Genomic DNA, 26,932 nt, shown 5'->3' with positions numbered 1-26,932 from the left:
GATATAAACATCCTGTAATTTCTCTTGATTTGGTGAGATACACACACAGATGCTTTTAAACGTTCAGGATGTGTTTTCTTTCTCATCTGGAGTGAAGGCCCATGTCTGCATCTAGCTGGCCTCTGCAGTTCTGCGCTGTGTCTCTTAGAGGGCCCGGCACTCTGCACGGGCTTGCTGCCCTTGGCCGTCTCGCCTGGCTAGACGTGTCCATCAGTAAAGATTGGAAAGTGAACAGAACACTCGGGACGGTTTCATTTTGTTTCCTAACACTGGGTGACGCATGCTTTTATTTTTTGCTTTATTTTGCATTTTGTTCCTTGACAAACTTTTTGCGGTTTGTGTCAGAAAAAATAGCGGGGAGAAGGGAAACCCTGTGTGATGCTTGGGAAGAGGGGACCGGGTGAGTGCCCACGGGAAGCTGTGATGAGGCTTCCAGTCCCTGATACTGAAGGACCATGAAGGAAGTGCCGAGTGCAGAGAGGCAGGAGGTGGGGACGGGCTGTGCCCCCGTCGGCAGCTTCTCACTGCGTCTCCGCTTCTCAGGAGTAGCCCCTGCTCTTTCACTGTCCTGTTGCCCAGTTCCTTCATTCTCCCTCCCTTTGGGGGGCTGGTTAGGGCTCTGCCTAAGTGCCTCCTTCTCTAGAAAGTTCTTCCTCTTCTCCTGATGTCCTTGGGATCGACAGTCCAGATTTCCCCGCTTTTGCTAAGAGGTCAGTGGCTGCTACGAGATGGTGGCAGAGACGCTTGCTGCTTGTCTCGAGTTCTGATAAATTGCTTGGTGGTGGTGCCCCAGGCAAAGCGAATCCATTCAGGCTGCAGAAAAGCTGAGACTCCAGGTGGTGACCCCGAGGTGTGAGGAGGTGGCCTCCTGCTCCCACGACCCTCCTGCTCTGTCTCGGAGTCTGCGCTGGGCGGGGTGGGGGGATCAGGCCGTGTTCACAGACTTTCAGGATGGTAGAGACTGACCCTTCTGAGCCGAGAGAGAGGAGGCATCCCAGGCACATCCAGGCTGTCGGCAGAAAATGCTGCGGCCTTGGGCGTGGGTGCGAAGGCGATGGCGCCCGACCCCAGTGCTTGCCCGGAAAGTCCCAGGGACGGAGGAGCCTGGTGGGCTACGGTCCATGGGGTCGCTAAGAGTCAGACACGACTGAGCGACTTCACTTTCACTTTTCACTTCATGCACTGGAGAAGGCAATGGCACCCCACCCCAGTGCTCGCCTGGAAAGTCCCAGGGACGGAGGAGCCTGGTAGGCTACGGTCCATGGGGTCGCTAAGAGTCGGACACGACTGAGCGACTTCACTTTCACTTTTCACTTGCATGCATTGGAGAAGGAAATGGCAACCCACTCCAGTATTCTTGCCTGGAGAATCGCAGGGACGGGGGAGCCTGGTGGGCTGCCGTCTATGGGGTCGCACAGAGTCAGACACGACTGAAGCGACTTAGCAGCAGCAGTAGCAGGCGTGGGTGTGCCAGCCACACCGGGGCCCTTGACCCAGGCCCCAGCATCCTGCCTCCTCTTCTTCTCGGTACGGGATAGGGAGGGGGCACATGTCCGTCTCTGAAGACGTGGGCGGTGCCCGCCCAGAGGCCACGTGCATGCGCCTCCGTCTTGGGTTCAAGGACGTCAGTGATCATTGAGCTTTGAAGGGTGGTGACCAGGTATTTAGATGATGCTGAGCCTCCAAACGCCCCATCTCCAGGGCAGAGGTCACAGCTCCATCGGTCACAGCAGGTGGAGGCTCATTTTACAGGGAGGGGAAGTTACTTCCTCTCTAAGACAGAGCATCCTCTTCCCACTGTTGCTGGAGAGAGAGGTTATCCCCAAAGTGGAGCGTCCGGTGGGTGGGCGATCAGGAGGCTGCAGCCCCTACATGCAGCCTCCACCCAGGGCCTGGTAACGGGCTTGCTCTATTATTGATTTATACCGTATTCTGAACATCTTATGCCTTTCATTTATCCGTTAACTTCTTATCCTTTAATTTTCCTGTGGTATTTTGTCCCCTACAGTGTGAGTTTCATGAATGTTGGACTCTTTGCCCACCGGCACACAAGAGGGGCTAGCAGAAGTGGGCTCCCCACTGTGATCGGGATGGCTGACAGAAGTGGGCTCCCCACTGTGATCGGGGTGGCTGACAGAAGTGGGCGCCCACCTGTGATCGGGGTGGCTGACCGTCCCTCTCCTGGTTTAGCGTGTCCACTGCGTACCAGCCCTGGGCCAGGCCCTGAGGATGTACACTTGTGACATGGTTTTCAAGGACTGACTGCCCCCCTCGCCCAGGTCTAGTTAAGGCTAGGTTACAGGTGACTACTCAACCCCTGGGCACCGCTGGAGGGATGAGAGAGGCGTCCACAGACAGAGCTGACCACCCCGGTGTTCAGGGGTCTACAGAAGGCGATGCCTGAGCCAGCATCCCACCCAGGGTGCACCCACAGGAGGACAGGACAGGCTGCGGAGGAGGGTGGACCACCCCAGGCCAGGGGAGGAGCCGGGCCCCCAAGAAGGGCCACTCGGGGGACCACCTCCCACTGCTGATGGGAGCTTCTGGCAACCAGCGTGGGCGGGACTCTGTCTGGTTCTGTGGGCCCCTCCCCGGATGCTCTCGGGATGGGGAGGGGGAAGGCCGTCCAGGAGAGACTGTCTACGGATAAGGCAGCCTTTGTTTGGCCCACTTTGGAGAGGGATTCCCAGCGCTAATAACCCTGCAATTCAGGGAGTTCCTTGCTTCCATTTCAGCTAGATTCCATCGGCTGGTCCGGTTAAACTCACCAGGTTCTAAGCCTGAGGTGCCCTTCGGTCATCCACCTGGCCCCTCGTTTCTGGGCTGAGCTGTGCACCCCGCCAGCCAGAGGAGGACAAACAAGCTGCGATTCAGGCACGCTGATCACAGCTCCAGGCTCCTGTGGGGATTAGCCACCCACCCAGTCTCGGGTGGGTGGCTAATCCCCACGTCACCCCTGCGCCCCGTGCTTGTCAGAGCAAGTCCCAAGCCCTTGACCCTGAAACACAGCCTGGGCTGTCGTGCCAAAGGCAGATTTCCTGCAGACGCCAGAAGGGCTGGCTCTCCGGGGCTGTCTGCCTGTCAGGGACCTCAGGAAACGGAACAGGAAAAACCTTGGTGGGTTGGACTTACTAATGTGTATGTTGCTGCTGCTGCTAAGTCGCTTCAGTCGTGTCCGACTCTGTGCGACCCCATAGACGGCAGCCCGCCAGGCTCCCCCGTCCCTGGGATTCTCCAGGCAAGAACACTGGAGTGGGTTGCCATTTCCTTCTCCAATGCATGAAAGTGAAAAGGGAAAGTGAAGTTGCTCAGTCGTGCCTGACTCTTAGCGACCCCATGGTCTGCAGCCCACCAGGCTCCTCCGTCCATGGGATTTTCCAGCCAAGAGTACTGGGGTGGGTTGCCATTGCCTTCTCCGACTAATGTGTATATCATCAGATAAATTTTTCCATCTTAAAATAGCACGTGTGTGTGCATATGTGTGTACGCAAAAATATACGATCAGTACAGGCTCACCTCAGAGATACTGCGAGTTTGGTTCTAGACCATCGGAATAAAGCAAACGCCACGAAAAAGCCAGCCACAGGAATGTTTGGGCTTCTCAGTGCAGATAAAAGTCATGCTTACACCACCCTGCAGCTTACTAAGTGTGCAACTGTAATATATCAAAAAAAATCAGTGGGCATTTACCTTAATTTAGAAATACTTCATTGCCAAAAATGTAACTATTGTCTTGACAATGCAAAGTCGCCACCGACCCGCCATTTGTAAAAAAAAAATGCAACATTTTCAAAGCACCATAAAGCAAAGTGCGATGGAAAGAGGTCTGCTCGTACCTATTAACAAACAGGTGCATGTCGGCCCAGGGGTGGACTCAGATTCCCACAGGCACTCAGTGTCCAACAGGAAAGAATTTCAGATCAAAGGGTGACATGGATGGTCCAGGTGATGCTGTTGAGGGAGCGGAGAAGCCACCTGGTGAATTACACAGATGTATCCACGTCTCACACCTTCACCTGATTAAAATCCACATGGAGCCATCCGTGGCATGCACAATGAAACTGTGAAACTCCCAGGGAACATCATGGGGGAAGTATGACCAGGTTTTGAAGTAAAATGAGTCTTTCAAGACAGCAAGAACCCAGGAGCCCTGAAAGAAGAGAACAGTGAATCTGATCCTTAAAACCTGGGCATGGAAACTATTTTTCTTGTTGTTCGTTGTTTAGTCCCTAAGCCATGCCTGGCTCTTTTCAGTCCCATGGACTGTATCATCCCAGGCTTCTCTGTCCTTTAATATCCCCCAGAGTTTGCTCAGATTCATGTCCATTGCGTCGGTGATGCCATCCAACCACCTCATCCTCCGTTGCCCCCTTCTCCTCCTGTCCTCAATCTTTCCCAGCATTAGGGTCTTTTCTTTTCCAGCGAGTCAGCTCTTTGCCTCAGGTAGCTTCAGCCTCAGCATCAGTCTTTCCAATGAATATTTAGAGTCGATTTTCTTTAGGACTAACTGATATGATCTCCGTGCATTCCCAGGGACTCTCAAGAGTCTTCTCCAGCACCACAGTTCAAAAGCACCAATTCTTTGGCGCTCACAGACTTCTTTATGGTCCAGCTCTCACATCCCTACATGACTACTGGAAAAACCACAGCTTTGACTCTGTGGACCTTTGTCTGCAAACTGACGTCTCTGCTCTTAGATACACTGCCTGGGTTTGTCATAGAGACCACAGTCACAAGGAAAGTCAGGAGGAAAATGGTATTTCACCATCCTTATCCTAGACACGCACACACATCCTAGACAGAAGGGCCCTTAATCTATCAGACGAATGAGCCACGGCCCCAAAGGGGAGAGAGCAGCCCCCGTGGACACACAGTTTACCCAGAGGAAGCACGGCTCGGCGACCGTGTCAACCCTGCGCTGATGTTCAGACACGACCCTAATGACCCCTGTCCCCAGTCTTCAGGAGATAAGCTCCAAGGGGCAGGGGACTTCACGTTTCATTCTGTCCTGTGCTCTCTCAGGCCAGGATGGTGCCGGGGACACAGGAAGTTCTCAAAAAATATTTGTGGAATGGGGGGGTGAAAATTAGGTGAGTCTCTATGAAGACCTGCGTTTTCAGTTCTCAGACTGGCACGGGTCTCGCAGACCCCGTTGTGAGGCCAGGACTCAGGGAGCCGGGGCCCCCCTCCAGGTGGGAGGCTCAGCCACGCATTACAGTGCAAGATGAGGCACATTATCAAAGCCACAAAACCGCGTGGCCTCTGACCCAGCGGCTCTCCCATGGGGACTGACCCTCAGTAAACCCCCCGCGTGCCAGCCAGGTGTGCGCAGGGCTGAGTGTGACAGCAAGACCTGTTACCGCCACAGAGGGGACGGCGCACACACTGGAACGGCCGCACGGGACCCCGCGAGCCGCTGGAAAGGTCAATGTGGTCTTCACTGCCCTGGGTCCCAGATACGGTATTACCTCTGCAACAATTTAAATTGATTTTAAAAGATATGACAGGGTCCCATCCCACTGACACTTGCAAAAAATCCAAAGTCAAACTATTGAGACATTAGTGTGAGACAGCCTTTGAAGTTTTCTGTAGTAATTGTCCTGAATTCATGCTAATTATGAGTCCATTACTGAATATAGGAGTAATTGAAATGTAAAAATTCAGCTATTTCTGCAATATTAATTAGATGTTGGGGCTGCCTACCAGTAAAATTGTTTTCATATACATTTGCCTCTAATTTCAGAGGTTCAATTCTCCCCGACTGTGGCCTATGTATTTCCAAAGTGGATAGAGTAATTGTGCAGGCAAGAGGGAGCTTTTATCTCCCTGTGAAACTTTGCAGCCCATTTTCTGGGTGCTCTGTGTGGCAATCAGCAGAGCCTGCTCATTCTTATTGTGTCCTATGGTATCAGGCGCGGCGCTCTGGTTCTCACTCTTTCAGCTCATAAACCTGGCCATCAATGGAACTAATTGCATCAGAAACAGCCAGGGGACGTCACAAGCATTCCAAACACATAAATAACACCGCCAATTAACCGCCACGACAGCCAGGCCCTCCATCTTCTTGTCAAAAGCCGTGTGCTCCTGGCTCTAAATGCGCCAAGGTGGGCGGTTCAGGGGCTCCCAGGGCGGAGCGTGCTGGGGGCTGACTGGCACAGGCTGCCAGTCTGGAGGGTAGGGCAGAGGCTGTCATTCAGGAGGGGAGGAGCATCTGGGATACAGGGCCTGCGTCTACCTCACCCCCAGGTCAATGCCCGGCCATCCGTCAGGCGGGCGGCTGGCTGGGAGGGCCTTGGGCTCGTGTGGACCACGTGGCAGGCATAGGTCGAGCACGCCCTTTGTGAGGGACAGTGTGGTGTGTCTCTTATTTCGACCTGTACTGCACACCCCGAGTCCTCCGGCGCGTGGGGTGGTGGGCTGCAGAGGCCCGCATGGCCCAAACACCAGCTTTCAGGGCAGTTTTGTGAGTGAGGGGCAGTAAAGGGGCAGCGGGAAGTCGGGAACTTGCAGACCGCAGGGAGGCCGTGGAGACCCCAGCTGCGGGAGCACACACCTCAGCCTCCGGTTTTCCATCTCAAGTTAAGGAGGCAGCGCAGGGCAGACGGGCACCTCGCTGGGGACCCGCCCTCCTTACGAGCGCAGGGAGGGATGGGGTGGGGGCGGGTCAGTCCTGCAACCATCGGCTGAGCGGAGCACCGGGTGGGATGCTCCGTGCTGGGACTCCGGGATCCGTCATCACGTCCCGGACGACGGGAGGGTCCGGGACAGCTGTGGGTTGGCGTGGACCCTGGCTCTGACGTCACACAGCCCTCGCCAACACCTGCTGCTCTGTGTGAGTCGTGCCTTCCTTCAGCAGATCCTCCTGCCCGCGGCAGGGGTGGCAGACTCGACCCAGGTGCTCTGCGGTCACCGAGGCCACCAACCGTGGCATCTCAAGCCTCTGTCCCCGACCCCGCTTTCAGCCGGGCTTCTCCATCACCCTTAGCCAAGTCTAGTGGACTTGCCTGTGGTTACAAGGGCCAGAGCCGTGTGCTAGAGGGTGAGGCGGGGGCTGGGAGGGAAGGGACCTGCATGGGTGAAGGGCACTGACTTACGGCTGGCTGTGTGGACTAGCGATCAGGTAGGCGGTGATGGCTCCCCCGGACACCTCTCCAGTCTCCAGATTCTGACTCTTCAAAGCTTTTGCATAAGTGTTTTCTTGCATTAGGCTGGCAACTGTTCTTGTGGTAAACAGAGCATTATCTTTATCTCAGTGAGACTGGAATATTAATATATACATATATTTGTATGTATGTCATAGGTCAATATAAACATATTTGGTAAATATAAGTACCTATAAATACTGTTGTTCAGTCACTAAATTGTGTCCAGCTCTTTGTGACTCCGTGGGATGTAGCACACCAGGCTTCCCTGTCCCTCACTATCTCCTGGAGTTTGCTCAAACTCATCTCCATTGAGTCAGTGATGCCATCCAGCCATCTCATCCTCTGTCGTCCCCTTTTCCTCCTGCCCTCAATCTTTCCCAGCATCGGGGTCTTTTTCAGAGTTGGCTCTTCACATCATGTGGCCTAGATATTGGAGCGTCAGCTTCATCATCAATCTTTCCAATGAAGATTCAGAATTGATTTCCTTTAAAATTGACTGGTTTGATCTCAAGGCTTCCTGGTGGCTCAGCTATAAAGAATCCAACCTAGGTTCGATCTCTGAGTCAGGAAGATCCCCTGGAGGAGGGCTTGGCAACCCACTCCAGTATATTTGCCTGGAGAATCCCAGGGACAGAGGAGCCTGGCAGGCTACAGTGCATGGGGTCATGGAGTCAAATACGACTGAGGCGACTTAGCACACTTGGCTTGATCTCCTGCAGTCCAGGGGACTCTAAAGAGCCTTCCCCAACACCACGGCTCAAAAACATCAGTTCTTTGGCCCTCGTCCTTCACTAAGGTCCAACTCTCACAACCGTACATGACCACTGGAAAAGCCATAGCTTTAACTGGACAGAACTTCGTTGGCAAAGGATGTCTCTGCTTTTAACACACTGTCTAGCTCGTCACAGCTTTCCTTCCAAGGATCACGTGTCTTTTAGATAATATATACATATATAGATTATATGATGTGTATAGTTCCCAAGGAAATGGCAGTCCACTCCAGTACTGTTGCCTGGAAAATCCCATGGACAGAGGAGCCTGGTAGGCTACAGTCCACGGGGTTGCAAAGCACTGGACACGACTGAGTGGCTTCACTTAGAGCTTATTTATGTTTCCTGTTAATTTTTGATAGCGTACGGTTCTTGCTCCATGAATGAAGTACCTTCTTCAGTCCCTTTAAGGACACTATATGAAATGAACAGACCCTAGACAGGACGTCTGGCCTTTTCCCTCTCCACTCTGTGAGACCCACGATTGCTCTTTGTCTTGTGTCTACAGCTGACCTTTATCACTGCAGACTGGCTCAGGTGTCCGCGATCCTGGGCTACCCACTCACCCTGTAGAATCAGCCAGTGGAAGGGTGAGTCCTGGCCGTGATCTCCTGTCTTCCCGCACAGACCGTGCTTTCACTTGAGATTGAGTGCAGCTGTCCTGGGAGGCCTCCCAGGCCTCCTTGAACGGCTGCTGTGGAGGACTTTGCTCCGGGATGGAAACCCCCACAGCAGTTGCCTCAGCTCTTGCCAAATATAATGTCCACTTCCTTGTTTATCTGCTGATTTGTTTCTCTTTGGTTTGATTGCTCTGCCCATGGAAGGGGACAGATTGACAAACCCACTTATCTCCTCCCACGGATCGGTGTTCATTCATCTGTGTGGACATTTAGTCAGCCCTTCAACATTTATTAAGTGTCTATTTTGTGCCAATCACACAGTTGGTTGAAAGTAGGTTTAAAGATTAAAAGGCGTGGCTTCTGTTTTCAGGGAGCTCACAACTATGAAATGAGTCATTTAAAAGTGACTTTCAGGGATAGAAATAAGCATCCTGTATTTTAAAACCAGGAGGACATGAGGTCTTTTCTCTGGGTGGCACTCTGCATGCAGTCTTGGCAGAAGGGAGCAGTCGTGCTCACCGCTGTGGAAGAGGGAAGAACTTTTTCAGGCAGAAAGGGACGTGGGTTCCAGCAAACAGAAGCCTTCACTACAGAGACACAAGCACAGGGGACATGGTGAGCTGGGGACCCGTAGCCCAGCCAGGGGCAGAGAGAAGGGACCGTCCAAGTGGGGAGGTGACTTGGACCAAAGGGGCCAGGTGATGCCCACTGAGCACCAGCCTGCATGTGAGTACATGGCTCTCACCTCACGGGGTTCATCTGCCAAGAAGGAGAGTTGCATTGGCCAATGATTTTAGTAAAGAGATTGGGAATGGACAAAGCGCAGGGCAGAGCAGGGATGTCCCGCTTGATGCGGAGAGTCACGGACAGCACCAGAGAGGACGAGCCCCGAGCCCCCGTGCCACCGCAGACACAGCAGAGACGTGGGACTGCGTCCTGCTCTCGTCAGGGCAGGAGGCGTCCCGGAGAACAAGACACGGCCAGGGAGGAGCGGATTGAGTTCTGTCCTGCGGAGGAGAGGGTGCCGTTGAAGGGCATGGTGTCCAAGCTCGGATTTACAGCACACACGCTGGCTTCTGGACCAATAATTCCGATTCTCGCTGATCAGGTCACCACTCAGGTGGTAACCGGCCCCTTAGACCTGGGGAAGGGTAACCTAAGATGAGAATCCTCCGTCTGAGTGTTTTCGAAACCAAGGGTCTCTTTCCAGCAGACGCTTCACGGCAAGTGTAGGATTGACTGGGTTTTTTTTTTTTTTTTAATAAATTTTTAATACCTTTCAAAGAGTCATTAAAAATGCAAGGCCCTTGGAAAACGTCTACCCTGCCCTCAGCCAGAGCCAGCCCCGTCTTGGGTGGTACTCAGCAGAATAGGCAGGGCACGGATGCGATGGACCGCCTCCTTCTCACCATCTTTCCACGCACCTGCCCTTGTCATAGAATACGTTTGTGTGCGGGGACGGGCTGGCTTTTTGATGGCCTCAGCAGAGGAATTACTCTTTCAGGAGGTGAGTGGTTTGCTCTGATGCTGAACCAGATCGGATTGCACAGCTGCCGTGACAAATCAACCCTCGAGCGCAGTGCTGTTCTCTTCCCCAGTAGCACACAGACCAGCGGTCCCCAGCCTGTATTTTTGTTAAAGGTTATGTTTGCCTTAAACTAATTAAACCCATTTGTATCAAATGACTGGAATAACTTCCCTTTTGAAAATAAAGAAAATAACTGAAAGGAGTTGGTTCCAAAAAAAAAAGTCTGAGTTAATTTCATCCACTGACATAGCGCTGCACTATTAATTTTATTACCCCTAAATGTGAAAATAAATCAGCTTGGTGAAGACAGCATGCTCATGTAGATTCGTCTGCAGAAGTCAGGCCGCCTCACCAGGAAGCTCTTCGGAGGCTAGCCGGCCCACACATGCTGGAGCGGCGGGCGTGTAAATCCAAGGTTACCGCAGACTGTGCAGTCTGCGCAGTCCTCTCAAAACCCCCTTTGGCGTTAGTCCTGCAGAGTGATCAGCCACATAAGGACACCTCTGTGCATCGGGCATGCACCTTGTAAATATCTGTCTGTTTCAATCACACCAGTGGGTTAGGTTAGGATGGATTTATCACACATCGTGAGAATTTTTTAAAATAGATGTCAATTCCTTTTAAATGATACACTTAATGAGGTGTTCCTGGTGCCGGGCCCCCAGCTAGATGCAGGGGACAGAAGCTACTCAGCAAGGCTCACTGTCTTTACGGTGATAGACCCTTGTGCGTGCTCCCCTCACTTCTGTACGAGAACAGTGAAAGGTGAACTTTTTAAAGAGGTGTTTGGCAGTTCTTCAGGCCTCTTTTCCTATGTCCACTCGCCCTGGAGACTCAGGGACTGTAAAAGAGTCTAGAATGTTCAGCAGCATGACTTGGTTTAAAGCCTAGAAATGTGCATGCATGCACACGCACACAAACATACATGCACACACACGCACACACACTGCACACATGCACACACGCACACATGCACACATGCACACACACCCCAGACACACACACACATATACATGCACATACATGCACACACACTGCACACATGCACACACTGCACCCATGCGCACACATGCATGCACACACGCACGCACACACACAAGCACACACATACATGCACACATATGCACACACACATACACGCACACACACATGCATACACATGCACACACTGCACACACACCAGACACACATGCGCACACAGACGCACACACAGACGCACACACACACACTGGACACAGACGCACACACGTGCACACATGCATGCACACACGCACACATGCACACACGTGCATGTGCACACACGGGCACACACATGCACACACATGCGCGTGCACACACACACGCATACGCACACCACAGATGCACTTAGACTCACTGCTGCATCAGAACAGTCTTGGTGCCTGTGCCCCGATCTGCAGTTCCATCTCAATGTGAGCCATGACGCTTGGGGAGGAATGAATGGTCTTTCCTGCTGCATTTGCAAAGGCTGTTGAATGCTTCACTCACAAGGTTCATTATAGAATAATTTCTACAAGTTTTCATAGGATCCAGCAAGAAGAACAGGCACGTAAGACACTTGGACCTGGGGCTGAGTTTGCACATGTGGGAAGCAGGGACTCAGGGAGACCCCTGCCCCTGACTCGTGGGGTCCTTCCCGGTCTCCGTCTAGGCTGGGGTCCTTTCTGCTTGCTCAACGGCAGACCCTATGCAGTAGAGGAGGCTGGTTTGGGAGGATTTTGCCCCAGTAATCCCTCGGATCCTGTTGCATGAGCACCTGCCTTGCAGACACTGTGCTCAGCATATTCAGTATCTCTGTCCACAGCCAGAAGCTTGCATGGGGTGCTTCTACGGACTGAACATTCCTACCCTCCACTTCCCAAATTCATATGCTGAAGCCCTAACCTTCAATGTGGTCAGATCTGGAGGTGGAGCGTTTGGGAGGTCACTGGGCTCAGATGAGGTCATGTGTGTGAGGCCCTCATGGTGAGCCTAGTGCCCGATAGAGACACAGAGCAGTCTCTGCCACAGAAGGACACTCGGAGAAGGCGGCGTCCACGGGCCAGAAGGAGACCGCGCGTCAAAACCCCCCAGTGCTGGCACCTGGCCCTGGGCTTCCCGCCTCCAGAACGGCGTCTGTGCATTTTGTTATGGCAGTCTGAGCCAACTAAGATATTAGTTTTCCCGTCTGTTGGAAAAGTTGAGACTCAAAGGAGGTGAGAGATTGTCCCCATATTTCAGGCCTAGTAAGTGACTCAGGTGGGTTTCTGCTCCCAGGCCGGTCTGATTCCTGTCCCCACCCCTGTGCTGAGCCCAGCCCCAGGCTGGCACCCCCAGGATGCATTGGCCGCTGTCCCTCCTCTCTGACTCCTGAGCTCTCCAGATCAGGAGAAAGGAGAGGGTGCTCCCTACCTGAGCCCCGCTACAGCGGCCTCTTCCCAGGTTGAGGCTTCATTGCCAGGGCAGGCCCGGCCCTGGCCAGAAATCTGGAGGGTATGTCCCGACCACACAGACCAGGGAGATTCTCGGGAAGAGGAGGCTGGTTCAGTTCCACAGTGGCCGTGTGCTCGGGGAGGCCATGCCCCCCCTCTCCTGAACCCCAAAATTCCCCGCAGTGAGCATCCCCGAGACAGCTGCGTCAGCCCAGAGGCCCAGACACACACCCTCTTTGGTGGGATGGACATTGCTAACAATAAAATAGGCTTGGTGATCATAAATCCTATTCCAGAAAGGGAGGCCTCGCAAACCTCCCTTTTATATTACAACTGCTTTAATATTGAATTTTTCTGGGAGTGTTCCTATTTGATACAAGTGAATGATGTCATTTAGAATATGAATATATTTAATCATGCTTTTCTCTTCTGCATATAACTAAAGGTTATATAAAAATGTACTTTGAGAATGGCTTAAAATCTGAAGCCATGAATAGTCATGTCAAGATAACCAAGGTGTTAAATATGATATTCGAACTCTAAGACTCTTAACTTCTAATTTTACCATTGTCAAAATGCTCTTAAGAGAACTGCAGGTCTCTCTTGAGATTCTTTTTTAATGAAATCATAGTAGCAGGAGCTAGTCGCCTTGGAAAAAACTTGAGTGTGAAAATAAAGTGTAACCCTTTTGCTATGTGTGAAGCACTCCGCAACATACCCTACACAGTGCAGCCTGTGTAGCATTATTTACACTGACAGTTCCAAGCGTCGCTGTCCTCATGTTCTCAGCGCTGCCTGCTCCGTCTTGACCCCCGCTGGGTCAGCTGGCCTCATGCCGGCCTGAGTGGCCTCGCTCCCCCTCGGGCCCTGCCCCTGGTCTCCTGCCCTGGCACCTGGGCCTGTGTCGGGTCCTGGATGTGGCTGCCTCAGCTCTGCGACTTGCTCTCCCTCGTCTCCGTCAGCCGTTCCCACCCCCCTGCATCCACCTCTGGGGTCACCTGCCAGCCCCAGAGGGGCCTGCCCTGTCCCGTCCTCGCCCAGGCACCCCGGCCGCGGGGCTGGGTGGTGCCTGCCGCCCGCAGCTCGCCTGGCTTTGCCGGCCTCTCTTTCCCCTCTAACCCCCTCCTGCCTCCTGCTGCCTTGGAGCAGGGCCTTGCTTGCCACGCGCTCTTGGCCAAAAAATGAAGAAACGGCTGTGAGCCGTGGGGAGCTCTGCCATCACCCGGCGCAGAAACGAGAGTGTGAGGATGTCTGAGCCGCCAGCCGTCGCCTCTCTGTGGTCAGAACAGAACCGTCTGCTGGGGAATCGGGGTTTCTGGGCGCTCACCACAGAAGCATCTCCCCTGATCAATAGCGTGACACCCCTACCGCCATGTGAGGACTGTTCCCGTCACCGGGAGGTGCTGGTGAGGTTCTACTAAGCTGCTGTGGATTAGCGATCAGCAACCTTTCCATTAACCCCCAAACCCAAATCTGTGGTCCTTGTTGAATGACCCCAGATTGGAAGGCATTGCTGGGAGGTCCTGCCTCCCAGCCCTCCATGGCGGTCGTGTTACTGGCGGCGGCAGGTGGGGTGGGGGGCCTTTGCACGAACCTCCCAGGTTCCTGGGGCTGGACTGGCTCGGACTCCTGGCTGCTGTGAGGTTGGAGATTCCCGGGTCGGGGGGCGCCCGGGGTACCTGGGGGACAGTGGCCTGTGGGGCAGGGCAGACCAAACTCCTCTCCAGTCACTCTGAACAGCAGAGTTTGAAGGCCTCTCCTTGGTCCATTCCCGAACAGAGAGGAAAGTTTACAGCAAAATGATGCCAGTTTCGATGTTTCAGTAACTGGAGCCGGTCCTGCCCCTAAGTGCAGCGCGTCCCCAGGACCCGGGAGGGGAAGCAGAGAGCCTCCTTCCAGGGCTGCGTGCAGGGGCAGCTTCTGCCCGGGTGGCCCCGGGACCTTGCCCCGTGATGGGGCCTGGCTCAGCCTGCCCCTGCCGCACCGTGGGGGAGGGCAGGAGGGATAGTGGCCAGAGCCACCCCAGTCCCCCAGGGCGGGATGCTTGCCTGGTGTCCCCATGAGACGGAACCACAGAGCCCCCTTGCTGAGGACCACGCAGGAGTGTGTCCCCGGGGGGACTGAAGCCGGCGGCAGGGAGCCCCAGGAGCTTCTCACTGCTCCAGTCTCTGCAGCAGGGAGCCCCACGCCCTTGGGGAGGCTGCTTTCTCATTAACCAGTTACCTGCGGCTCTTTGGAGGGGGCGTTGGAGTCCCGTGTCTTGATTCTGCTCTTTAACTTGACAGAAGAGAGTGAGCGAGTGCAGAAACCACACAGTCCACAGCGTTTGCACGCAGCGGATGCTGGTCCCCAGGGGCCCAGAGCCACCGAGGGGGCGGGGAGCCTGCCCGAGCCGCATGCTTCCCAGGCCCCCGCCCCGTGGTGGCCCAGAGCCACCGGGCACGGGTGGGGGGGGAGGCTGCCCGAGCTGCATGCTTCCCGGGGCCCCCAGTGGCAGAGACCACAGGTCTGGGGGGGCCACCCCCAGGTTCTCAACCAAGGCCAGTCCCCCGACGGCAAGGGGTCCAGTCCCGCAGGGTGGGGGGCCCCGCCTGGAACCACACTCCGCCCTGAGGGGCCGCTAGAGGAGCCCCCGGGAGTCCTGAGATGCTCCTCATTGGGTCTGTCGAAGCTCAGCTGACGCAACGAGAGCCAGTCACCCTCAGACCTCATCGTCCTCGTCTGAGCCCATGTTGAGGACCTCAGCCAGGGGGCTTTCTCATTTCCTGCACCTGCGTGGGAGACGCGCCCTGAGCTCCTGGGAGCATCACCCGGGCCACTGTCTAGTCTGAAGTTCATCCTCCCATTAAAACAGGGAGGCTCAGTGAGCAGAGGCAGGAGGCAGCGTTCTCAGGGGCCCAGAGATGACCGAGGTCGACACCGGCCGGGGGGAGGCCTGGGGGGCGTCCTGTTCAGCCATTCTGACTCCACTATTTAGACCCCCGCCCCTGTGACCTCAGGCCCCTGTGGGAGCCGCGGCTGTTAAAGCTCACGGAACACGCGAGGCAGCTAGGAAACGCCTCGGGACGAACGAGCGGGAGGAGATTTAATAGCTGGCCGGGAAGGTAGGGCCTGCTTAGGTAAAGCACGGCAGCGTGCCCGGTCGTGTTGTCGGAGGCACAGAGGAGTGGGAACAGAGTGTGGACTGCCGCAGAGGGGCTCGGGGCCCGCGAGGTGCGCCAGCCTCATTAGAGACGGGAAGGACCGGAGTGTGCCTCGGGACGCCAGACCTCAGTGCAGGCGGGAGATGTCCGGGAGCAGGGCGTACAGGGGCGTCGTGGGGAGTGCCGTCCCGGGACCCGTCCCTCCCGCCTTTCACCTGCCCACCCGCTGACCGTGGTCTCAAGGCTGTTGCTCAGTGCCAGCCCTGGAGTGGCTGCCAGCGGCAGCCTCGGGAGGCTTGCTGGATGTGGGGCCCAGCACACGCCTGCCCCTGGCCTGCCCACAGGTGTCAGTGCCCAAGCAGGAGAGGATCCAGTGTCCTTGCAGTCAGAAGAGGGGAAATGATACACCTTAGCTCACTTTCCAAAGATGCATCGACATTTTTCTTTTTAATTAATTAATTAAATTGGAGACTAATTGCTTGACAATATTGTGGCGGTTTTTGAAAGCGATGCGTAGGATGAACAGTTTTCATAGCACAGATAACTTATTTTTGATGTCAGCTTTAGAAAAAGTCATCTCACTTTCTGCACATGTGTGTGTGTGGTTTTTTTTTTTTTTTTTCCCATTCCCTCCTGGCACGTGTAGACCAGACAGTTAGCTAACTAAGCAGAGGGTTTCTGTGTAATGCGTTTAACTTCTGTGACGGCTGAAAGATCATCAAAGCAGTTGTGTGTGTCTGTGTGTGAGTGTGCGCCTGTGTGTGCGCTTGGGGCACGCCCCTGCCTCTCGGGTGGGTGGTGCCTGAGCCCTGCACCGGCTGGAGTCCCGGGGTGCCCGCAGGGCCAGCCCCCCGTGACACCCATGACGCCCGCACGGGGGGCGCGCTCACTGCCGGGCGGGCGCTCCCCGGCCTCCCCAGGGCGAGGGGCAGGGGTGGGCGGATGCTTTCTGTCTCTCAGCACTTGTAATTCCCCTGCTGCCTTGAAAGGCGGGCGTTGCTGAAGCAACTCAGCCTGGGACTGTGAAATGGATTTATGCTTTTTGGAAAAGGTTGAATGCTGCCCTTTTGCCACACGCTCTACCTGGGCTGGAGGGACGTGTTCTGAGGGACGGTGGGTGTGCAGCCTGCAGGGACATCTCTCAGTCTTCCCCTCAATGCCCCCTCCCACCCCACCTCCGCCTCTATCCAACCGTCTCCTCTTCTCCTGGGCCACGTCTGCGGGGAGGCTGTAGCTGGCTCACCACACGTCTGACGAAGTGCACAGAAGGTTTTTCATCTTGTAGAGAAATCATCGCATTTCACGCGTCTGTTTTGCCTCTGATAGCCCTACTTAGCAATGATGGTGATCAGAACTTTGAGCATGTGTTTGGAATGGCACCTGTCCTTGGCGTCCCTGCAGCTCTGTCATCCATTCATCCAGTGAACACACAGCCGAGGTCAGGGGGCGGGCTGGGTGGCCAGCCCTCTAAGGCATCCCTGGACCACACTGTCCCGGGTGCCAACTTCCTCTGGGCCTGCTCCCTGGGGTTGGCGCTGCCTGGGGACCTTGGGCGCAGCTCTCTGGGCTGGCACAGCATGGAGCCAGCCTCCATCCCAGCCCTGACGTTCCCCCAGTGCTGGGAGCCCCATGTCCCGGTGAAGTAGATGCTGCGCCCTTAAACGGGGCAGGGGTGCACTGGCCATCAACGTCCAACAGCTCATCTCCGCTCTAACGTGGCTTAGTCGGTCAGTTCAGTCGCTCGGTCGTGTCCAGCTCCTTGTGACCCCCGTGGACTGCACGCCAGGCCTCCCTGTCCATCACCAACTCCCGGAGTTTGCTCAAACTCATGCCCATCGAGTCGGTGATGCCATCATGTAATGTGGCTGCTGCTGCTCCTGCTGCTGAGTCGCTTCAGTCGTGTCCGACACTGTGCGACCCCATAGATGGCAGCCCACCAGGCTCCCCCATCCCTGGGATTCTCCAGGCAAGAACACTGGAGTGGGTTGCCATTTCCTTCTCCAATGCATGAAAGTGAAAAGTGAAAGGGAAGTCGCTCAGTCGTGTCCGACTCTTTGCGACCCCATGGACTGCAGCCTACCAGGCTCCTCCGTCCATGGGATTTTCCAGGCAAGAGTACCGGAGTGGGGTGCCATCGCCTTCTCCGTGTAACGTGGCTGCCCATGGTCTAAGGCGGCCTGTCTTCACGAGAGCGCCAGCTGCCTCAGGCTCTAGGAGTCTGCTGAGAACAGCCTGTCCTGTCCACGCCCTTCTGTCCACTGGTGACATCAGACCCCTGGTAAATCAGCCAGGCCAGCGGCAGGATCCAGAAGCGCTGGTCTGGGGTCCTGGCTGGGGCCCGGGGGATGGAGACAGGCTCCGTGTGGCCGCTTTGCAGGAGAGGAAAGTCGGGTTACGGGGGTGGGGCCACGTGGCAGTGCTGTGACCCTTTCTGTGGAGGAAGCTAAGTTCTCCTGAGTGTTTTAAAACCCTTTGTTCCTGCAAAGGGAAACCCAGGGTGTTACTAACGGGTTAGAAAATGAGTTCTCCCTGCAGCTTGTCAACTCTGAGAAATCGCCGCCTATGACAAATGCGGGAGGACTCAGAAATGATTTGCCACTTACCTGAAAATGATCTTCAGTCACAGCAGAGGCGGGGAGGCCCTGGCCAGCCTTCGCTGTGGGGCGGAGTGTTTGTGAGCCTGAAGCGGGTTCCCGCAGCCGCAGGCCGCATCCACTGGCCTTTGCGGCCTCGGCTCTCTCCAGAGCCTGGGGTCCTGGCCTCAGGCCGCCCTGCCGGCCCCTGAGCGGGCTTGAGCGCATCACTCAGGGGCGCCTCTGCTGGCCCGTGTCTGTCCTTTACCCCCAGTTTGCTCCGGGCTCTTGGAGAAAACTGACAACCGCAGCCCCTGCCGGGACCCTTGTCACGGGCACGTGGCCCGCGGTTTGCTCAATTGCTGTGTCCTCAGTGAGGCGGTGAGACGCCCTCCTGTCCACTGACCGTGTTGGTGGTGGGCATCCCCAGCTAGGCTCCCAGGGCCCCTGGGATTTGACTCACATCCTCAGGTCTCCGGCTGTGTCGGCCTCTCTGTGGTGACCCCAATACGCGGGCCTGAGAAAAGGAACAGGAGGACGGGATCCCCGGGACCCTGGCCTTGGCCAGGTCTGTGCCTCGCCACGCTGCCCGGCAGCCCGGAAGTCTGCCCTGGAAGACGGGGTTCCAGGAGTTCAGCCTTCACCTCCTCCTTCCAGGGTCCGAGCCAGGAAACCCTCAGGGCTCCCAAGGGGGCAGCTTGGAGGAACAAGGGGGCTGGAGGGACGTGCTCCCCCTGCCCGCCTGCAGCCCCCACCCTCGCACTGGCCAGCCCAGCACCCTGCCCGGCCCCCACGGCGCTCCTGTTGGCTGGCTCTCCGTCCCTGGGACCTCTCTGTGTCTCTCCTGCCCCTGTGGGTCCCCCAGGGCCTGCAGCTCTTGCTACGGTGCCACCTGGGGGGCAGTACAGCTGGACTTCGGCCAGGTTCCCAGGGGCCGTGGTTTTTCTGGAGGGGAGATCTGAGGGTCAGTGCCCCCTCCAGCCTCTTCCAGGGGCTGTGGTTTTTCTGGAGGGGAGATCTGAGGGTCAGTGCCCCCTCCAGCCTCTTCCAGGGGCCGTGGTTTTTCTGGAGGGGAGATCTGAGGGTCAGTGCCCCCTCCGGCCTCTTCCAGGGGCCGTGGTTTTTCTGGAGGGGGAGATCTGAGGGTCAGTGCCCCCTCCGGCCTCTTCCAGGGGCCGTGGTTTTTCTGGAGGGGAGATCTGAGGGTCAGTGCCCCCTCCAGCCTCTTCCAGGGGCCGTGGTTTTTCTGGAGGGGAGATCTGAGGGTCAGTGCCCCATCCAGCCTCTTCCAGGGGCCGTGGTTTTTCTGGAGGGGGAGATCTGAGGGTCAGTGCCCCCTCCGGCCTCTTCCAGGGGCCGTGGTTTTTCTGGAGGGGAGATCTGAGGGTCAGTGCCCCCTCCGGCCTCTTCCAGGACCACACACAGCAGACCTGAGTGTGTCCTTTAGCTTCTTCAGCACGAGTCACATCTCTTCCTTTATTTTATCATCACAACCTTCAAAGGAGTCCAATACCTCTAAAACTGGCAAATGATTTTGGCCCTCCCCAGTGGTTTATTTTGCAACCTGGAAAACAGCTTCTCTTGTCTGAGTTACTTTGGTATAAAATGAGGTGATTGTTTCCACTCTGCTCAAGCATTGCAGAAATTATTTTTAAGATGATGGTTACAGGGAGACAGGATTCAAGATTAGAACTCCACTCATTATTCTCCTTAAGACGTTTCCCTGAGCAGGTGATGTTCTGTTGGTGCTCGGAGGTGAGAACACTCGTTTATGGAAGTGGCGTCTCTAGATTGTGGCAAACACAAAAGCTGGGGCCCCGTGATGCCGGGATTGCCGTCTGGCACCCCACGTCCTGCAGAGGCTTCTCCAGGAGTGGTGGTCACCTCTGTTTCCAAGCACAGCCCCCGCTGCAGGGACCAGTCTATCGCTTACAACGTCTGTAGGCGCAGGCCAGTGTGCACGTGGGGTTTAGTGGTGTGGACAGGCTTTGTCAGCCTTCCCACCAAGGCCCGTTTCTGCAACAACCAGGGAACTCAAGCCATCCTGGTGCCCCTGCAACTTCACGGGCACCCCCAGGAAGCCACTGCCAGGGTCGTGCAGTGCAGACCATCTGTAGATCAGGGGCCCCCTCGGTCTAAGGGAGATTCCCCACTGATTGCAAATGGGTCAGAGGAGGCCAGTTCCCAGGGAACAACCCGTCAGAAGTCACTCTTGGTTTTCAGGACAGAAAAGGTCAATTGTCTCCTTCATTTTCCTCCTTGGGGTTAATCCACTTCCTTTCTCCCCAGCAGGAAACCAAGTTCCCAGTTGGCATCTTCTGTTTCTTGTGATATTCCGCAGACAGTTCCAGATGTCCTGTTCAGAATCCCAGAATGTGGCAGCAATGCAGGAGACCCGGGTTCCATCCCTGGGTCAGGAAGACTCTCTGGAGGAGGAAATGGCAACCCACTCCAGTATTCTTGTCTGGAGAATCCCATGGACAGAGGATCCTGGTGGGCTATAGTCCATGGGGTCACAAAGAGTCAGACATGGCTGAGTGAGTCACACACACACACACACACACACACATTTGAGGAAACAGACCAAGAGAGGACAAAATGTGTTGGACTAAAATGAGGTTCAAGTTCAGAATCACCTTTTGAATTAGAAGAGGCTGACATACTTTCATATATTTTTGGTAAATTAGACAATTTTGACTTGTCTGCAGTGTTTCTTCATTTCAGAAATTAAAAGAGCAATCTTTAAATGCTTGAAAGAATCCTTGTGCTTTATCCAGTAGAAGGAGCCTCGGCTGAAGTGCCAGCTACATCACTGCCCCGCTGCTGACATCAGTCAGCTGTCTTTGGTCTGAGACCTGACACTAGGCAGACACCTCTGAGTCCTTACGTCTCTGGTCCTAAGGGAACAGGTGGCTTCGAGGGGACGCCTGAGCAACAGGTAACGTGCTGGCGGCCCCCGAGCTCAGGTCCACCTGGCTCTTCTTTCAGGGAGGCGAGGTTGATTGACCGCTGAGCCGTCTTGCCCACGAGAAGGAACGGACAAGCTACTGCCCCTGTCCCCCTGCCCCGGGCTACTGTGTATCCCCTGGCTTCACCCTCATCAACTCCCACAGCATTATTTCTTTCTGTTTCATTCTTTTTTTAAAAGGTCTTTTTTTTTTTTTTCTGATCTTTGGGCCTAGCCATGTGTGTAAGATCTTAAGTCCCCAGGCAGGGATCAGACTGGAGTCCCCTGCATTGGAAGCACAGAGTCTCAGCCACTGGACCGCCAGGGAAGTCCCCTGCAGCATGCTGGGCGCAGCTCACTTCTCGCCCTTCTCCCCCAGCTTGTCCCCGTGTGCAGCCAGGGCTGCGCTGGGTTCCGTACAAGGACAGAATGTGTATGTGCTTCTCACGGCGGTTCTCACACAGACACCCTTTCTCCTTCCTGGCTTCCATGCAAACTGCCCGGGCCTTCTCGTTGCTTAGCCCTACTGGGAGGAAAAGCAAACTGCAGCCTGTCTGAGAGCTCTTCAAACTCAGAGCTCAGCTGGATCAATAGACCACCCTGCCTCCCTCACAGCATGGAAATGTATCGTGGGCACCCCTAAGCTCGTCAGGGTCTTACGACTTGTTCATTTCCCTCCATAAACTCGTTTTCTTTGACACCCGAGGGGGTGTTTGATGGCGACACCATAGGGTTTGTGCAGAGGTCAAAGTGCAAGGGGGTGAAGCAGGTCAGAGGACCCGGAGTGGCCCTTGGGGAGCCGTCACATCAGCCCTTCCAGGATGAATGGGGAGATGCAGGCTTTACAGGGGGCTCTGGGCCCTGGCCCAGCCATGCAGAAAGGGGGCTTTAGAGTGACGATCAGGACCGTCTTCTTGAAGAAGCCGTCCTGTGACCAACGCCAGGCATGCAGCCGAAATGCTGGACTTGACGAACCAATTTCTTTACGGGATCAAGTGTTTTCAATAAATGAAAAAAAGAATGTTTTCTCAGGTAATGAGGGAACTCACATAAGCAAGACTGCTGTCACTGAGAATGATGTTGTGACGAGCGCGGATGCTATCAGCTTCCTTGCACGTTTTTTACAGCGTGCATTATGGGCCCGAGACAAGAATCTGCTCCTCACATTTCAGGGGTACCTGATCGCTTTGTTTTCTCTCTGGAGCACCCCCCCCAACCCCTCTCCCCCCGTGTCAGCACACACCCCCATCCTGGAACGACCCCTGTAGTCTGCGAAGTAGCCCAGACCACGTGCTTAGGTGGTGAACAGCCATCTGCTCATTGCTGTTCATGCCTCAGGCCCCTGGAAGCTGCCCGGCCCTGCAATTAGAAATCGGAGCCTAGGCTTGTAACCAGACCGTTCCACCTCCTTGCAAGTCCAAGCTCTCCTCTTCCTTCCTGGGGCCTTGCTGGGGGGCCTTGGGGGGCATTCAGCTGCTTCCTGTTCTCTGACCTCCTTTGCAGAGCAGGGGTCTAGGGCCCCAGGTCCTTCGGGAGGCTCTGGGGAGGTTCTCCAGCCAAGATATCTGGGGCAAGGCAGGGCGCCATGTTCCCAGCTCCTTTCCTCAGGAGAGCTGCTCTGGTGGGGTCTCCGATGCTGCTTTCCACAGCTATCTCCTCGGCGGACCCCCCAGCACAGGCGCTTGCACATTTCTGCCTGGTGCAGACGTCTTTCCGAGGTCACCCGCATCCAGACGTCATTGCAACCCCCGTCCGCCCACCCTGGGCTCCAGCTCCCCACTCTGTTCCTCAGTTGCAGCAGCGAGAACCGCTGGGTTCCGGGGCTGCTCCCTGAATGCCTCCTGCAAACCAGCCCCCACCTTGCGCAGAGCCTGTGGCCGGCGGGATCGGGGCCTGAGCCGAAGCTGAGGCTCCCTGACTCTTGACTGCATTATCTGTCAGTGCCTGTGGGAGGCCTGGGGCCAGGGCGCTGAGAATCTACTGCTGGCACAGTGGGACTCCATGCTTCTTTCCACCTGCAGAGGAGCATCTTGCTGCTGGGAGCTGCCAGGGGGTAGAGCTCTCGGGTCTGCGGCCCTGAGAGGTCCCCATGTGGAGGAGAGGAGTAAGCAGCCATGGGAGGCAGTATGGGCCGGGTGCCCTGCCGTGGGCATTGATGAGGCCTACGTTAACTCGGGCACGCGGCCCCCCCACAGCGTAACCTGCGGGGGCACAGCCGTGGGGCTTCGCATAACCCGCGGGGGACACAGCCGTGGGGCTTCATGTAACCCGTGGGGGCACAGCTGTGGGGCTTCACGACGACGTCCTCCCCGTGGGACTCTGCTCTCTGGGCCGCTCTCGTCTCTCCCTCTGATGTTTCAAGCAGAGCTCCGGTGTCACCCAGCTAGGGACCATCTTCCTGCATCGACCTCCTCTATTGGCTCCTCTGTCTTTTGTGGGTGGTGTGATCTGTTTTGCAGACACAGGAAGTGGGTGGTCAGGACTGTCCCATCTGGAGCCAGCCTCCTGGCCCCACATAGCCCTTCGCGTCTCGACAAGAAGCGGGCTTTGGCGGAGGGGCTCATTCTCGCAGGTTCTGGAAGCTGCCCGGGGGGCTCCGCTCATCACCATGAAGGACGATGAAGTAAAGCCCCACTGCCCTCCAGGTGGAATGGTGTGAAATGTGGTCTATTGACTCAGATTGGGTTTACGGTTCAGTGAAGGGCTGGGAGCTCGTTCCCCCAGTCTAGGGGTGAAATGGCCCCGTAGGTGGTGTCTCCGGGCCCGAGGCAGGCCTCTGGGTGGTGGTCCCAGCGGCCTGGGAGGTGAGTGGTCGGCACTGGCCGCCCTTGTGCGAATGGAGAGTGCGATCTAGGCTCCAGACACACTTGGTGTGGAGACGTGAGGGGAGCAGGAGGCCCACGAGGTCCGGGGTCCACACTTGGTCTGTTTGCCCCCAGCCTGAGCTCAGGGCTCCCAAGCAGCCAGGACCAGCCAGCTGGCCTTGGGGCAGAGCCCACAGGCCTGGCTTCCCTTGAGAGCGACATCACGAACAAGGGGCCTGGCTGCGCTCAGGGGCACCTCTGTCTATCCAGGCCTGCCTGTGACAGACGGAGGCCAGGCCTCGTGGCTGGCTCCCGCCTGCTTTTGTCTTGTCCACATGAAGCTCCTCTCTGTGGACTGGATGTTTGGTCCCGGTCCAGAGCTGACCTGAGGGCCCACAGGCAGCTCTGAGATCAGCTGTTAGTGTCCGCAGGGAGGTTCTTCCTCACCCAGGGCTCTGGAGAGGCTGCCCTGGAGCCCGGACCCAGCTCTGCAGCCACTAGGGGCGGGTATTGATGCCATTGTGGCCACCACGGCCGGGCTCCACATGGGAGCCAAGCCCAAGCACGCTCACACACGCACGTGCATATATATATGCACACATGCACACACACACATGCACACACGCACACACACACATGCACACACATGCACGCACTCACACATATGCACACACGCATATGCACACACACGCACATGCACCCACTCACACCTATGCACACACACACACACACACATTGATCCCCTGTGTCCTTCCTTCCTCCATCCTACTGGGCAGAAACCACCCCGGGATCCTCCCAGACGTGTTGCACAGGCGGGATTCCAGGTCACGCAACCCCTTCTGGACCCTTCCAGGGTCCTCTCGGTGGAGGTATCTCTTTGTGAGGCTGGTTTGTGGTTGGGTGGCTTGGAGTTTCCACTCATCCTTGGCCCTAACTGTGTGGTTAACCTTGCCGCCTGTCACTGCCTACAGACATCTGAGGCTGCACAGTGTCTTAGAATAAGAGGGAGCCTGACTGTTTTCATCTCCAGCCTCAGGCTTCTGGCACTTTCCACCTCCTCCATCGGGCAGTTACTGTCTGCACAGTGGAAGCTCTGAGAGGGCTGCCCATGGAGCCAGAGCCTGCGTTAGTGACCGACGAACAGTGTTCGCCAGGGTGTGGCTAGTGTGGACCCCTGTTCCTGCTCGGGACTGGGGGCCAGGGTGGCCCGTCGCAGCCGCTGATACAGCCTGCTGGCTCAGCTGCCACAGTGGCCCCTGGTCCTTGTGCGAGAGGCCTGGGTCCTGTCCATCGTGGCCCACGTGGCCCGGCCCAGCGTGTGTGGCCAACCGCTTCATGGCCAGCGGACGCAAAGCCCCGGTGGAGGCTCTGTCAGCAGCGCGGATGGCACAGCCTCCTGCGAGACGCAATGTGTGCGCCACCACTTGGCATTCCCAAGCCTGCTCCTTGTCCCTTTCCGGGTTTACAAACTGATGTGATGCTAACGATGGTTGTTTTGGTCCCACAGATAAAAGCAGAGAGCGCAGCCGGGCGCCTTGCCCACCGGCCCTGGTGCTGCACGCAGAGAGGAAGAGCCCGGCGGGGGATGGTGAGGACAAGGTTGGTGGCTGCAAGACGCAAACCCCCGGCTGGGGGCCCTGGGGGCCCGCACACCCTTCTCCCCATTTCCCACCTGACACTCAGCAGCGGCACTTGGCAGTCCCCTCTGTGGTACCAGGCCGCTGCCAGCTGGACCGCTGCAGAAACCAGCAGAAGGAAGAGGCGTCTGGGAGCCAAGCAGGAGCAGCCTGGCCTTCCCGTCTGTGTCCAGTCCAGAGCTCCCTGGCAGGCTCTGCTCGGAGGGGCTTGGGTGGTGACCCTGGGTTCTCACGCGTGCTGCCCCCCGTCTCAGAAGGCGAGTGCACACAGGCGGCCGGTCTCTACAGTTGGACACCCCTTGGGTGAAGCTGCAATCTGCACTTGGTTTCACTGTTACAGGAAAACCAATGCACGCCTGTTTCCTGAGCACAGAATCTCAGGCCCTTCCCGATAAAGCGGCATTTTATAGACTGACCGAGAACGTGTTGAGTGCATTTCCTTTCCCACGAATAACCAAGAAATCAACTTTTACTACTGCCTTTGAAAGTCACAAATGGCACATAACTTGCTCTGACCGTCAGACACCCTGGTGGCCTCTGGTCTGAGCCGTCGGACACCCTGGTGGCCTCTGGTCTGCCACAGTATTGTGTGAACATTCTCTCTTCCTGTGTTGCTATCAGCCTTGTCTCTACCTTGGCCTGTTAGGTCCCCCGTTCCTGTGGTTGTCCTGTTCCTTCCCCATTAACGACATCCCTGGGCACCCTCACCTGTGGTTCCACCATCCTCTCCATCACTAATGCTGGGGCTAGATGGTATAAATGAGTCAAGGACAATAGAGCAAATTAATCTCTTGCTTCCCGATGAAGGATTTCCCTCTATGAGGTGAACATCCGTGCCAGAATTACGTATTTATTAAACAGATAGTCTTTCTTCTGCTTTAACTACTGTCTTCATCTCTGCACTCTGTGCGTCTAATTCACTTTTATTACTTCAGTGCGGAGGGGAATTTTATGCCATGATTAGCCATCTTTATCACCAACAAGAAATCATAGCCAGTGTGCGGCACCAGAAGACGACCTTGGTAATTAGCTGGAGAATCCCAGCATCGCCGAATTTAAGTGTTAGTCTCTATCACAAATCATGTCCCACCGTATTTCCCTGAAAAAATTATCAAGGGGAATCTTCTACTCAGAGGCCCCTCATTGGGTTCCATTGTTCAGTTAGCTTCGTAATGAAAATCTCCCCTCGTTTTCCTAATTGGATTAGTAATATAAACTCTGGTCTCAACATACCCTTATATTTTTAACACGACTGTTTCTGAATACACCCTGTTATGTTCATTATTTATCCTGAACTTATTTTCTCATAGGAAACTAAGACATTTTCTACTACCCC

The 26,932-nt window shown here is 55.7% G+C and overlaps 1 protein-coding gene across 1 annotated transcript in view; it reads left to right on the top strand.

Moving 5' to 3' along the window:
• Positions 1–26,932, top strand: part of TCERG1L (transcription elongation regulator 1 like) — a 198,981-nt gene that overhangs the window by 106,110 nt on the left and 65,939 nt on the right. The window contains exon 5 of the mRNA XM_068961619.1: positions 25,467–25,558. Coding sequence (XP_068817720.1) covers positions 25,467–25,558 — 92 coding nt within the window. The remainder of the gene's footprint in view (positions 1–25,466; positions 25,559–26,932) is intronic.

This window comes from Capricornis sumatraensis, chromosome 23 (assembly GCF_032405125.1).
Source record: "Capricornis sumatraensis isolate serow.1 chromosome 23, serow.2, whole genome shotgun sequence".
NCBI classification, from domain to species: Eukaryota; Metazoa; Chordata; class Mammalia; order Artiodactyla; family Bovidae; genus Capricornis; species Capricornis sumatraensis.
The sequence above is the reverse complement of the archived record's forward strand: the minus strand, read 5'-3'. Positions and strand labels throughout refer to the sequence as shown.